General features: G+C 34.2%; 1 protein-coding gene across 1 annotated transcript; it reads left to right on the forward strand.

Moving 5' to 3' along the window:
* Window positions 1-4490: 4490 nt before the first annotated feature.
* Window positions 4491-11300, forward strand: LOTGIDRAFT_172800 (hypothetical protein; the record flags this gene model as incomplete). The annotated part of the gene is made up of 4 exons (XM_009049978.1): window positions 4491-4554; window positions 7002-7058; window positions 8955-9031; window positions 10818-11300. 4 exons carry the CDS (start codon window positions 4491-4493, stop codon window positions 11298-11300), a joined length of 681 nt encoding a protein of 226 aa, XP_009048226.1.
* Window positions 11301-12326: the final 1026 nt, after the last annotated feature.

Here is a 12326-nt window from a genome sequence, read left to right on the forward strand (position 1 = left end):
ATTAGCGTTGCTTAAAAAAATAACGGATGGCGAACCTGTCCCTTTAATTGCATAATCTTGCAATTCCAATTTGACGTCAGACGTTAAACCGGTACATTGACGTCATTATGATCCCACTCTCTACAACAAGGAAACCATTATAACATAAGAGTTACACTGAAGGTGATAACGTCATAGGAAATTCAGTAATGAAAATAAAACAAAAATACGTTATGAGAATTATGTCACGCAACATTTACTGCGGGTGTGGGTCAAAAAGCACGGGAAACGAACACGGACCTGGCAAATTCCTGGTTTTAAAAAAAATACGGTAATCAGATTTCCTGACCACTAAAATTATCCGAAGTTAATTTTTGTGAAAGAGGTCCGTATTTTCAGATGCTTTTTAAGAGGCTAACAGAAAAGCATATTTTGTTGTTGGATGGAGAAATAACAAAAGGTTTTGGGTGGTTTAAAGTTTTTCTAAAATCCCTCTTTCATATTGCTTGCCAGGGGTTATTTCCGCTGTCCTGAATTTTTAAATTTAATAGTTTTTTGTCGTCGATGCATGGTATCAATTCAAATTCTGTCTAAATCATGCAATTATGTGTTTGACATATATGTATTTGCTGATGAATTCTATCTGATTCAATTAATCAACTTTATCAAGATTGTCGTAGTGTTTGACAAAAATAAAATTCCATGTCATAACACCTGCTTTGTTTGCACAATCATTTATACGTCTAGACAATGTCTTGTATAACGTATCCACTTTTTATTAATGGCCCCCTCACACCGGAAAGGCGTTCTAACTGCGACGGAAAATTGGTTCAGAGAGTTTTATAAAGGTCGCCATAAGAGTGGTATAAGCGTGTAGGACTCGAGGGATCGAGGGATCAAGATGGTCGTCACACAGTACAATCGGGGAAAAAACGTAAGAACACAATATGGTCGAATAGTTACTGCCTTTATGAGGTCGTTTGTTTTTATGTTCATAATTTTTTGGGACTCAAATTTTCCTCACGTTTGACCGCGACCTAGTACATTTTCCGTCGCTGTAAGATCGCAAATGGTCACAGTCCCGTGTGGCGGGGCTATTATTATAACACAATTATAAATAACCTGACATACCCTATGTATTTATAAACAAACATAACCTGCTTCAATGTCATTTGTCATAAAGTTCGTCCTCTCGTCAAAATGATGTCGTCATATAAATTACATTTATATTTGAAATAATGAATGAAATACCTAAACATTAGTTCTTAACTGTCAATCATAGATATACTATATACGGAAGTCACTGGCTCAAATCAGTAGGCAAAAACAACCTGTTGAAACAACCTACTTTGTCGCACCGAATGGTGCTAATGAAGACGGCAACGCCACGCAGTGTGAAGTGACAAAAATCTTTTCAATTAACCGACGTTATTCTACTACGATTTCCACAGTATGAAGCACACTGGCCTCCGTTCATTGCCGAGACGCCTTTTCCACGACAACCCCTCCGACCTGCATCACTGAAAATGCGTAAAATCAGAAGAGTTTTTTATTTCGTCTTCCAGTTGAGTAAAACAGGGGGGGGGGGGTCTGAATTAAATTACTAAATTACTCATGTGATCACGGTTCAGAACACAAATTAGGAACATTAAAAGGAACTTGGATGTTCGAATATCTACGAGCAGAGATGAATCTCAATTTTAGTTATCCGTGCCATTTTTCAAAATTAAAATAATCACTCCATAATTTGTTTTTGAATTCATGCCTTTTTGATTTCCATAGATTTTATGAATTTTCTTTTGCAATCGTTTTATTTTTATGAATTCCACATTCTTGGTATGTTAGTTAGAAGAGTTTGTGTAAACTTGAAAGGTTTTTGTGTAACAAAATTTCTGGCGCCTTGACAAAAAGAAGTCGTAACATCCAACAATATCTAAATCCAAACCGGTATTGCATGAATCAAAAATAGAATGTTATAAGATATTTCAGGAAAGATTAACCATTTCAACTTCTCTGCACAAAATGTTTCTGGCATGCCATAAAACAAAGTTAACAAAATGTCTAAAACTGTATATAGATACACGGTGTCTTTTATTGACAAACTACACAAACATAAAACACAACGCACTCATTTGGCCCGATATAAAACGTAACAAAATTGCATACTTTTTTACAACTGTTTCTTTGAATATTTCTTCCCTCACTATTGATCAGCAAAGACATTTTTTGTCCAAATGGTTTACCTGTTACACTCAGTCTGTTTCCTTAAAATTCTGGTTTTTAAATAAGAATGGAGCTAGTAAGAATAGGTTGAACCAGGGTAAGCTAACATAGATTTTGTCCAGAACATATTTACTTACATCAAGTGGCCTCAAGTATACATAAATATGGACGGTGTATACTTCACAAAATAATTATTTGATCGACACCTATTTTAATCATTATGCACTTTGTCATTTTCAGAAATAAAATAGAATGATAATATTTACATCAAACGTTTCTATGCTTTTTTTTAAGCAAGAACCCCTTCTGGGCAGTTTGATCACAGAAAACTGCCTTGCTGCCAATACACCTTCTTTTAAAATTCATTTTAAGCTCTAGCTGTTCTTTTGTGACACGAATCACTAAATATTAATTTCAACAAGCAATGTCGAATATGTCAATAGTGCTTTGGTAAATTTTCACTAAACTTGGTGAAATGGCGTATTATCACGATGGGATGAACCCTTTTCAAAATTAGAAAAAATGAATGGAACAAGGTTTTTCCTTTCTATTAGCCCTTTCAGGATCCTTAATGATTGCATTACCAGGGGTTGGGGGTCAGGGGGGCCATGGTCGACCAGAAAAAAAGACTAGCCCGGCTTTAGCACCCCACTTTTAAATTTTATTATCATTTTACATAGGGAAAGAAATTTTAGCACCTGTTCGGTCCTCTCACCTGATGTTTCGTAGAAACGCCACTGTGCTTGATCCCCAGGTTGTAAACTCCTGTCATAGAACAACGTAAGATATATAGGTTTCATCACCACGGAACACATTATTTGTATATTGATAAACCATGATGATATATTCCTTTTGGTCCCAAACGATCATGTCAAGATATCACATAGGTCTCTCTGAAAGGAATGATTGAATTGGCAATCCCTATTTTAAAATGGTAAAAATGAAACGAATGGAGTTTTACGCCCTACTCTTCTTTGGTACCATGCCTTTCTGGAAACATACCTCACAGGATATTTTGCAGTGAAACGTTAATTCAATAAGTTCTTTGAACTTTGAAAGTTACCAGAGGAAAACTCTGTTTTTGTGAGCTATTTAGAAATATGAAACATTCTACATGTAGGTAAAACATCTCAACGAATCTAAGGTCCCCAGACTTTTGTTAATGCCTCACTGATCGTACCGAAAATCATCTTATATTAATATATTTATTCATGTTTGTGTATTTATTTATCATATTTCATAATATAACTTAACATTGAAATTTCTATGTGAAAGAAAAAAAATTCATTTGATGTACACAGTGCATTGCATTAAATAACTTCTATTTTTAGTAGCATGCCGATTCATGTTCATCCAAAACCAATTTTGTGATCAGACGTAACAATCTTTCGCGTCTCAAAATACAACTTCAGCTTTCATAGCAATACATAATTAAACATTGCACTATTTGTCGGTATTTAACTAAGAGCAAAAAGATTAATTTGGGAAATGTTGATCGTTGCTATTTCGGGAAACAACGGAAATTCTCCAGAGCCAAATATGGATATTTTAATCCCACAATTTGAATGTAAATACACAGAACTTGCTTGGTGAAGAAAGTGTCAGATTATACGGCAAAGAATAATCAAATGTATTTTTTTTATTGGAACATTTATTGTTAGTCTTTATCTGACCTGTTCCGAAAAAGGAAACATTAAGACACCATTTTTGTTTTTCTCACATGCATTTTGTCAACTCGCACCGAGATGCCGATCTTTATGTATACAAAAGTTTCCTTAAACATGCATTCTTGTAGTTTAATTTCGATGTTGCCAACTGCATGAAAAAATTGTTTGGCAAACCACATGTGAAAGCATATATGGTTACACGTAGAATATTTCCTTCAATAATGTCTTAAACAAACTTTTGCAAAAAATTACATTGGCAATCAATATCGAGAAACAGGGCACAGGTTTATTTTGAACAGAGTCTCGATCCATTGGAATTAAAGAAACACTAAAAATACACTTTGGTGCAATATTTAAATAAGGGTTAATCGAAAAATGGACTGTTCCATACAAGACAATACAGGTGTATAACAACAAATTGGTACAGATTGTCGTATGTTGATTGTTCTGTTTACGTATAGTGCCCTGTCTAAACCCCCCGTTTCGTGAAATGGTGTCAACCTCAAACATGAGGCGATGTTACTCACCAGAAAAATAAACAAGGGGCTTTACGTTTAGATTTAACTGTTGAAATTTCACTAGCTCATCATTCAATCAAATGTTTTGGATGTGTTAGGAACTATGAAGGCTAAAGTATCGACATTACGAATTGTCGTACTTGGAGCTGAAAACGTAGGCAAATCTGGTAAGTGCATGCAATATTTAAAAGATATTACTTGAATTCCAAATTTGTATTCCTTATTCTATATTTTGCATTGGTAACCAAAGTTGAATGCATCAATTTTCGCTAATTTGCACAAAATGTCATATATTCCTTGAATTATGTATCAAATGGTAAGCATAACGAGAAAAAGATTCTGCAACCCTTGGTGATGGTACTGTTCAGATTGCTCTCAACAACGCTGAAGGCCATTGCTTGTATTGTCTTTGATGTTAATCTGTGAAGTTCTCAATGACCCTTGAGATCGTTTCATTTATCCAGTTTAATCCACAGAGTAAATCATTGTTTCCGTTTGGATCAAGAGAAGATAAACTACACTGTTTAATCTCAGTTCACCCAGGTCACTTCTGATCCTTGCCAAAGTATTCTGAACTTGAAATTAATAAAAGTGCAGAGAATTGCAAATAATGATGCTTCTGAAGAATTTATGATGGGCAAATACCAGATATTGAAAAATGAGTGCCGAGTACCTGTTGTTGTGAGGTATGGCAAAGTGTAGTGCACTCTAGTATAAACGTATCTTATGGTTGAGGCTTATGTCAATCTATCAGCATTGTCAATTACAAGTTTTATTTGTGATGAGCAGAAACAATGATGGTAAACAGAGAGCACTTCTTTCAAGATAACGACATGGGATAAGGAAATAGTATTCTAAAGCTTGTAACTGTCTTTAGGCTCTTGCAGCAACCAGAATATTAGATATCCAGCATCGTTTCAATAAAGATATCCGAAAGCCTTCCATTTTCAATATCATGCAGTGTTACTTTAACACAATACGTTTTATTTGACGTTTATTTACACCATTAAACAATACCTACACTCAAGTTCATATTCATACAACCATCAGAACAGTATTGTCATCAATACATAACAAATGTATAATGCAAGAATTGGATCTTGAATGTTTTTGGTAATCTAGGAATGCTATAGACTAAGACTTCATGTGGAATCGAATGTGAATATGTATGTACATGGATTTGGATTGTGAATTTATTGCTCTTATCTGAATGTGAACATCCTGCATTGATGAACTGCTTGCCTTCAGAAGTTGCTGAAAGCTTCAAAACTGTTTTAAAGTCTTGGATATACAAACCATTTAGGTTTTAACAACCAATTGCTAGTGCTCAAACTTCGTATTTTAATGGTTATTTAAACCAATGTTTACAATTGATCTTGGTTTCGTTCTGTTGCCAAAGCCTAGATATAAAGTCAATACAAGTGTATCAACTTATACTCTGTGACTTGCCAATCAACAATCAGTTGGGAATTTCGTCTTTGTTACTGATCGCTTAGTAATATTCTACAACTTATATTCAAGGAATGTGCTCAGTTGCTCAGTGAGTTATGAATTCGTTTGTTTTTTAATGCAAATGGGGTGATGGATTTGGACCTATGAAGTTGGTTGACCTTTGTGGTATTCGAATGGATTGGATCAAATGATTATTGACATTAAAGTCAGAGCATGATATGGACGTGGACTGTATAACGTTATTTCATTGGGTAGCTGGATCTTCACACTTAAAGATGGGTTCCCTTATTTTTATTTAAGAAAATGGAAATGCTAATACTTATATGACTAATTAGATGATTACTTCATAATTAACTATATTAGAAGAGAATTAGTAGAATTCCAATGGGCATTTATGATTGGTTAAAACTCTTAACTATATGCTATAAGAGCATAATGATATAATTAAAAACAAATAATAATTCATTAGAAACAATAGTTTGCTTAATTTGACACTAAAAAAAATAGGGAAACCCATCTTTAGGTTTGAGGATCCAGCTACTCAATGCATCATCAAAATGAACTCGAAGAAATTATAACTGGATCCTAACAATTATTGTTCGTCTTATGGTGATCACAGGTGTAATAACATATAAGCAGCTGGACTGGAAATGGGGGTCAATGATGTCATAATAGGACTTAAATTGTATAGGAAAAGTAAGGCAACTCACTGAACAAGAACAAGAAGTCAACATTGGAAATTTTCCATCTGATGTTTCTTGACACCCATATTCGTGCATGATGGTGATGGATTGTTCTCTTGGATATTAGAAAATTGTGTGATATGGATAGCAGTGTGTAATAGATCCGCTACTGAAGTTGCCAATCATTCCAGAGCCAATGCTGTAGTCACACGACAGAGATGGGGAGAGATGACCTGTACGATGTAATACGAAGGAGTTATTCATATCAAGCGATGTGATCTTTCGAACAACTGCAAAAATAGGCAGACTGCATTTACTTGGTTGTTTGCTTCCACATTATTTGCCGAGTTGTTTAATAGTGCATTTCCATTGCAATAAATGTTGTTGTTTAGATTGTTAAAGTCATGAAATGAATACGGAGACAGTTACACTTGTGTTAGCTTATTCCTGTAAGCTAATATACCCATTTTGTATTTCAGCTATCACTGTGAGATTCTTGACAAAGAGATTCATTGGCGAATACAGTTCGATTACAGGTAAGAACAAAATGCATTTTTTTATCCAGGTTTGTGGTTGTTTTATATATCAGGCTAATTTATCAGAACGTTTTCATGAAAAATTTTGTCTTAGTCAAAGTAATGGAAACGAAATTCGTCTGAAACTTTTTTTGACAACAAGGGTGTTGGAAACATACAGGCTATCTGTTTTATGACAACTCTTGGTTAAATGGGCTTCCATAGTGGCTTGACCCTTTGTTGAAATGAATGAACAGACTGGATAGCTCTATAATTACATCTATAATGAAAAAGTAATCTTACGTCTGGATTGTAATTCAAACAAGGAGCAAATTATGACAAAATATATATGCCTCATGAATATGGACTAAAGTTAGTAAAACATGCGATGAGATATGATTTTTTGATCACCGAACAATATTGGTGACGATAATACCGATCTTGCTTTTGGTGAGATCGACGTACTTGAACAAACTATATTGGCTCATGATCATTGCACATTGCAGCCAGTTCCATTTAAAAGTAGCTTTTACCCATTATTATTATTAGGTAAAAAATGTAGGAACACAGACAAGTTCTACTTAAAATTATTTAAATTTCGCTCTTGGTATAATTTTCGTTCAATGACGTGTGTGTATTGTTGAGATGACATAGTTACCAGCACCTTCGACTTGACCATTAAAGTGTACTGATGTTTGTATTTATTTGGATTAATCTAGGTTTGATTATACGAACTGAGTCTGGCCAGAGATATTTGTTTATATTTGATCAATATACCTTGAGTGCGGGTCAGTTTTGGTAAGAACTGACGTCATAAGAAGATTCTCTTTATCAATCCGCAAATACCTTTGTTGATGATTATATTTGTCGTGATAACATTTATTAAGTGCGTTCTAGAATAATATCGAGAACGGTTCCATTGGATAGGGACTTGAAATCTAGACACAATAAGATTAATTTCTGGAATTTTATGACCCATCTATATTTGATACCAATAATTTTCCTGCATTGCCACTTTACTTTTAGAGAAATGTTACTCGCCCGATTAGCTAACTCAATCGATGTTTTAAAATTTGGTTTAAATTTATCTACAATTGATAATTAAAAACTAGAAAAAAATAAAGATTTTAAGACATTGTCGTAATTTTGTATAACAGTTTTTGCTAATTCGGATTGTGACAATCTAGAAAAAGGTTTTGGAAATGTTCGTTTTTTCGTCCATACACTTCGACAAGGGATCAGATTACAATATGAAAATCTATAGATTCTAAACCTGGAAATCATGCCAGAAAAATGGAACTGGAATATTTTATTGTTAGGGGTAATAAGACCTAAGACTAGACTTCCGGCAGAAGAGGGTATGGGTGCGTTGAGGTAAATGGCAGAATCTGGCAGCAACTAGACTTCCAACGACTTCCGGCAAATAGAGGCATCTGAAAGAATTTGATCAGAGTGCTTCGCTCATGATGGCTTTGAGATGCTTTGAATCGCCAGGTCTGGCCATCCTTAATATATTTGATTTCTTTGCAATACTTGAAATTGGTATATTCGGATTTGATTGCATAAAAATCGAGATTGTTTGATTGGACTAAGATTTTAGAAGGTCATATTGGTAAAAAACAGCTTTGCAGTATTGTCCGCAATAGGAAGGAAAGAAGCAAGTATTATGGACTCGTTTCACCAGCAACCTTTGATATGACGTCATTTCGAGACGATTCCGCCTTACAGTCCAAACAGGCAAATATTATTGTTTGCGTTGACCACTGGTGGTCAAATTTGCTCGACATCTCTTAAGTGCGATTTTCTTCAAGGTGAAAAATGACGTCACCAACCTTGAAATCCCATCATAACTTAAATATAACTGGGTCCAATAATCATATACTTGCAAACAAAAGGATTATGTTGTATATTTTGTAGATCACACCTACCATACAGTATGGAATGCCAGAGACGAAACATTCAACATAGAGATTACAGATACGTCACCGCATTCGGTAAATAGCTCTTGTATTCTTCATCGCTAGTTGTTAGTTCTTATAAAATATTCCCATTTGATGCCTATCCAAACAACGTTTTGTTTGTCGATAAACTGAGGTGTTCGGTTATCACATTCCGATATTTCGTTAGTACCCAATGATTTATTTGTAAGCACTCTATCGATGTATGATATCTTGATACCAGTCAAAACTAATCGATAAAATCTAGAATGGATTAACGTTTATCATATTTATATTGGTCAACCTTTCAATGTGTCATTTTTCACTTTGATTCGATACTATATGTCAGGAGATTTCTATAAGAGCTTAAATACTTGAAGGATATTAACAAAAAGGTTGGTGATGGAAAATTATGATTTTTCAATGTATTTTTGGAATTAAAAACTTCGATGATATCAGACAAGCTTCAATTTACTTTTAGAAAAAAGTAATGAATTTTCGATTAAGGGATTTTTGACTTAGGCTTAATACGTCAACAATCCTACGAATGGGTTCGACTTTCAATAAACTCTTTCAGCAGATAGACATTTGAAAATAAGCAAAGTGTCGTCTGTTCGAAATTTTCGAATTCGTAACGTCGGTTACGTCATCAAAGTTCCAGTTCGCTTTGTTAAATATTTCAAGAACCAAAAAAAACTTCAGACTAATTCAACTTGTATTTACCATTTTCAAATTTTTAACGGAAACATCGTCAGATGTAGGTCGTATTTTTCAAATTTAAAAATTTGTGTCATTTTATTTTGAGACAGTCTATGTCGTCTTTTCTCTATTTCAAAATTCGAATATCGACGAACATTGACAAATGTCAGCTACAAAAATCTATACGGTTGTTCCATTTGCTTGTCTTCAAAGAAAATGAATTTTTTATTTTATGTATTTTACCCAATCCTTATGCTAATACCTGTAAAACAGTCTGGATGGTCTTGTATACTTTTAACAGAAATAAGTTCAGAACGTTGTTTGTGCAACCACAAAACCTCAGACTTGAACGCGGTTTAAATCGACATAATGAATGGTTTCTTTTTGATATTTTTAAAATAACCAGTGCAACTGTTGAAAAAGGAAAGTGATTTTGGATTGTCGTCAATTTACCAATAAAACATTTACTTTTACTTTGGGGTCATAGAGTATTTTCTTTGAAACATGTATGCGATTCAATCTTTTTATCTTTTATATTTTTTTGAAACTCGGTCTAATAAAACAGTATATTTGCCCCGAATCAATTCATCCCGACCATTGAATAAGACATAAAGAATTTTACTGCAATATTGGTTTTATTGGTGTACCATAAGAATATAGTTTGATAAAAGATTTCGAACCTTATTCACTTTTAGAACATTAATTATTATAATGTGCTTATATTTCGCACAGACCACCCATTTCATTTATAGTTAAATGTCATTTCTAAATCTAAAAACTAAATGAAAAATATATTTAGCCTTGTTTATCGATGGCAAATTTCATCAAATACTTTCTTCAAATCTATTCTTCTAATCAATTCCAAATGTATTTTTTTTTCTAAAAGAAATGTTCAGTATAGTTGCTGTCAATGGGGGACATTGTCACGGGTATTTATTTCGTCTTTGGACCATTTCGAACACAAAATAATGTTTTGCTTAGCAACATTTTCTAGGTTTTAAATAACAATCTGCAAGACTTAATTGAAATTGAATAGAATTTGAAATCCTACTGTAATGAAGACGGAGAGCAAGACTTGTTGTGATGATTGTGCCATCATGTTTGCGAGCATCAAATCAATTAACTTGGACATGTTTTGTTACAGGAAAACGTGAGCGACTATCATCAGAATGTATCAAGAGAAGACGGCAATGCCTTTGTCATCATCTATAATGTGGCTGATGGAGCAACATTTTATCATGCCAAAAGTGAAGTGGAGAGACTTCGGAGAAATCCTAACACATCACATCTTCCAATACTGCTTCTTGGAAACAAAACAGATCTTGAGCATCTACGCGACGTGAGCGTGAGTGAAGTACGCCAGACAGCACTTTGCTACAACTGTAAATTATATGAGGTCTCTGCTGCAGAAGACTTTCAGGCAATACACGTGGCCTTCCGGGAACTGATTGCTCATGCAATAGTTATTGATAATCAGTATGCAAAGCCTGTTAAACGCCGACGTAGCATACTTGGTAACGTTTCCAAACGACTGAGTTCTGTATTCAAACGAAAGAGTTTGGAAGATTTGATTTTCAAACGACGATCTGGTATTCCAGTACATACGTGCACGAGAAGATCGATCTAGATAAGCACATAACAGTCAAGGAAATCAAATATATGAAGTTATTAAACTATATCAGGTTCCATTTTTCTGATGTTTGCACGATATTGTGATGTGTGGAAATTTAACATACAGTATTCTTTAATTTTGGAAACGGAAATGAAAGTTGCGGCTGCGCATGATGTGAATAAATGTGATATTATGTAGATGTGTATATATAATGTTACTTCCTGTACAATTCATTCCTGTGTATATTGGTGTTAACATTAACAGCTAGGCGGTGTTTGCTCGAGAGGTTTCGGGTTGCGACTTATGGTACCATGGAATAGATCCCTGTAAAGCCGCATAATATATATTATGGTTATTTTTTGACATGTTATGCCTATTCCTTTATTTCGTATCAGCTAATGCTTAACGTAATGGTTAGTAGACCAATCCAGTGGTTGATTGTGTGGTGTTTGAATAAAGTGGTAATTTGGTTCTTCTGTTTATCTGTTAACCTCATTGCATGATTTTATGTATACACTATGGCTGGCCTATTGCACTGTCCAGCAGATTGGAAACGCCATTTTAAGTAGAAGTAGCTGTTTCGTAGAATATTTGCACGTTTTTCGTTTCCCGAAGAGGTAGGTATTTGAAGGTTTTATTTTAAATTTTTCTCATTTTGTTTTGGGACTGGTATTTACCACCTTCATTGGCTTGGCTTATTTCTTTTAATTTGGGTGAACAATAGTAATTATGATAATTACGATGATGAAGCCGGTGATGACGTTTGAAGTCATGAAAAGTTTTTTAGCATTTGAAATTAACACCAAATGAAGTACGCAAACACCAAAGCCAAAGCCATCAATGAACAAGAGCTATGTGCTTGCATATTTCTGTTGTAGAAATAAGGATTTTATTTGTCCTTCTGTTTTATTTTTATCACCTGTTTTGAATCAAAATCACAAAAGGTGAGTTATGTTTTCATAACTGTTGTGTTGTGGGGTATATCTGTAAAATCAAAGGCAAAGTAAAACGACATTTCTGTCTAAATCGTAATTTATAGTC

The sequence above is a fragment of the Lottia gigantea genome (assembly GCF_000327385.1).
Source record: "Lottia gigantea unplaced genomic scaffold LOTGIsca_142, whole genome shotgun sequence".
NCBI lineage: Eukaryota > Metazoa > Mollusca > Gastropoda > Lottiidae > Lottia > Lottia gigantea.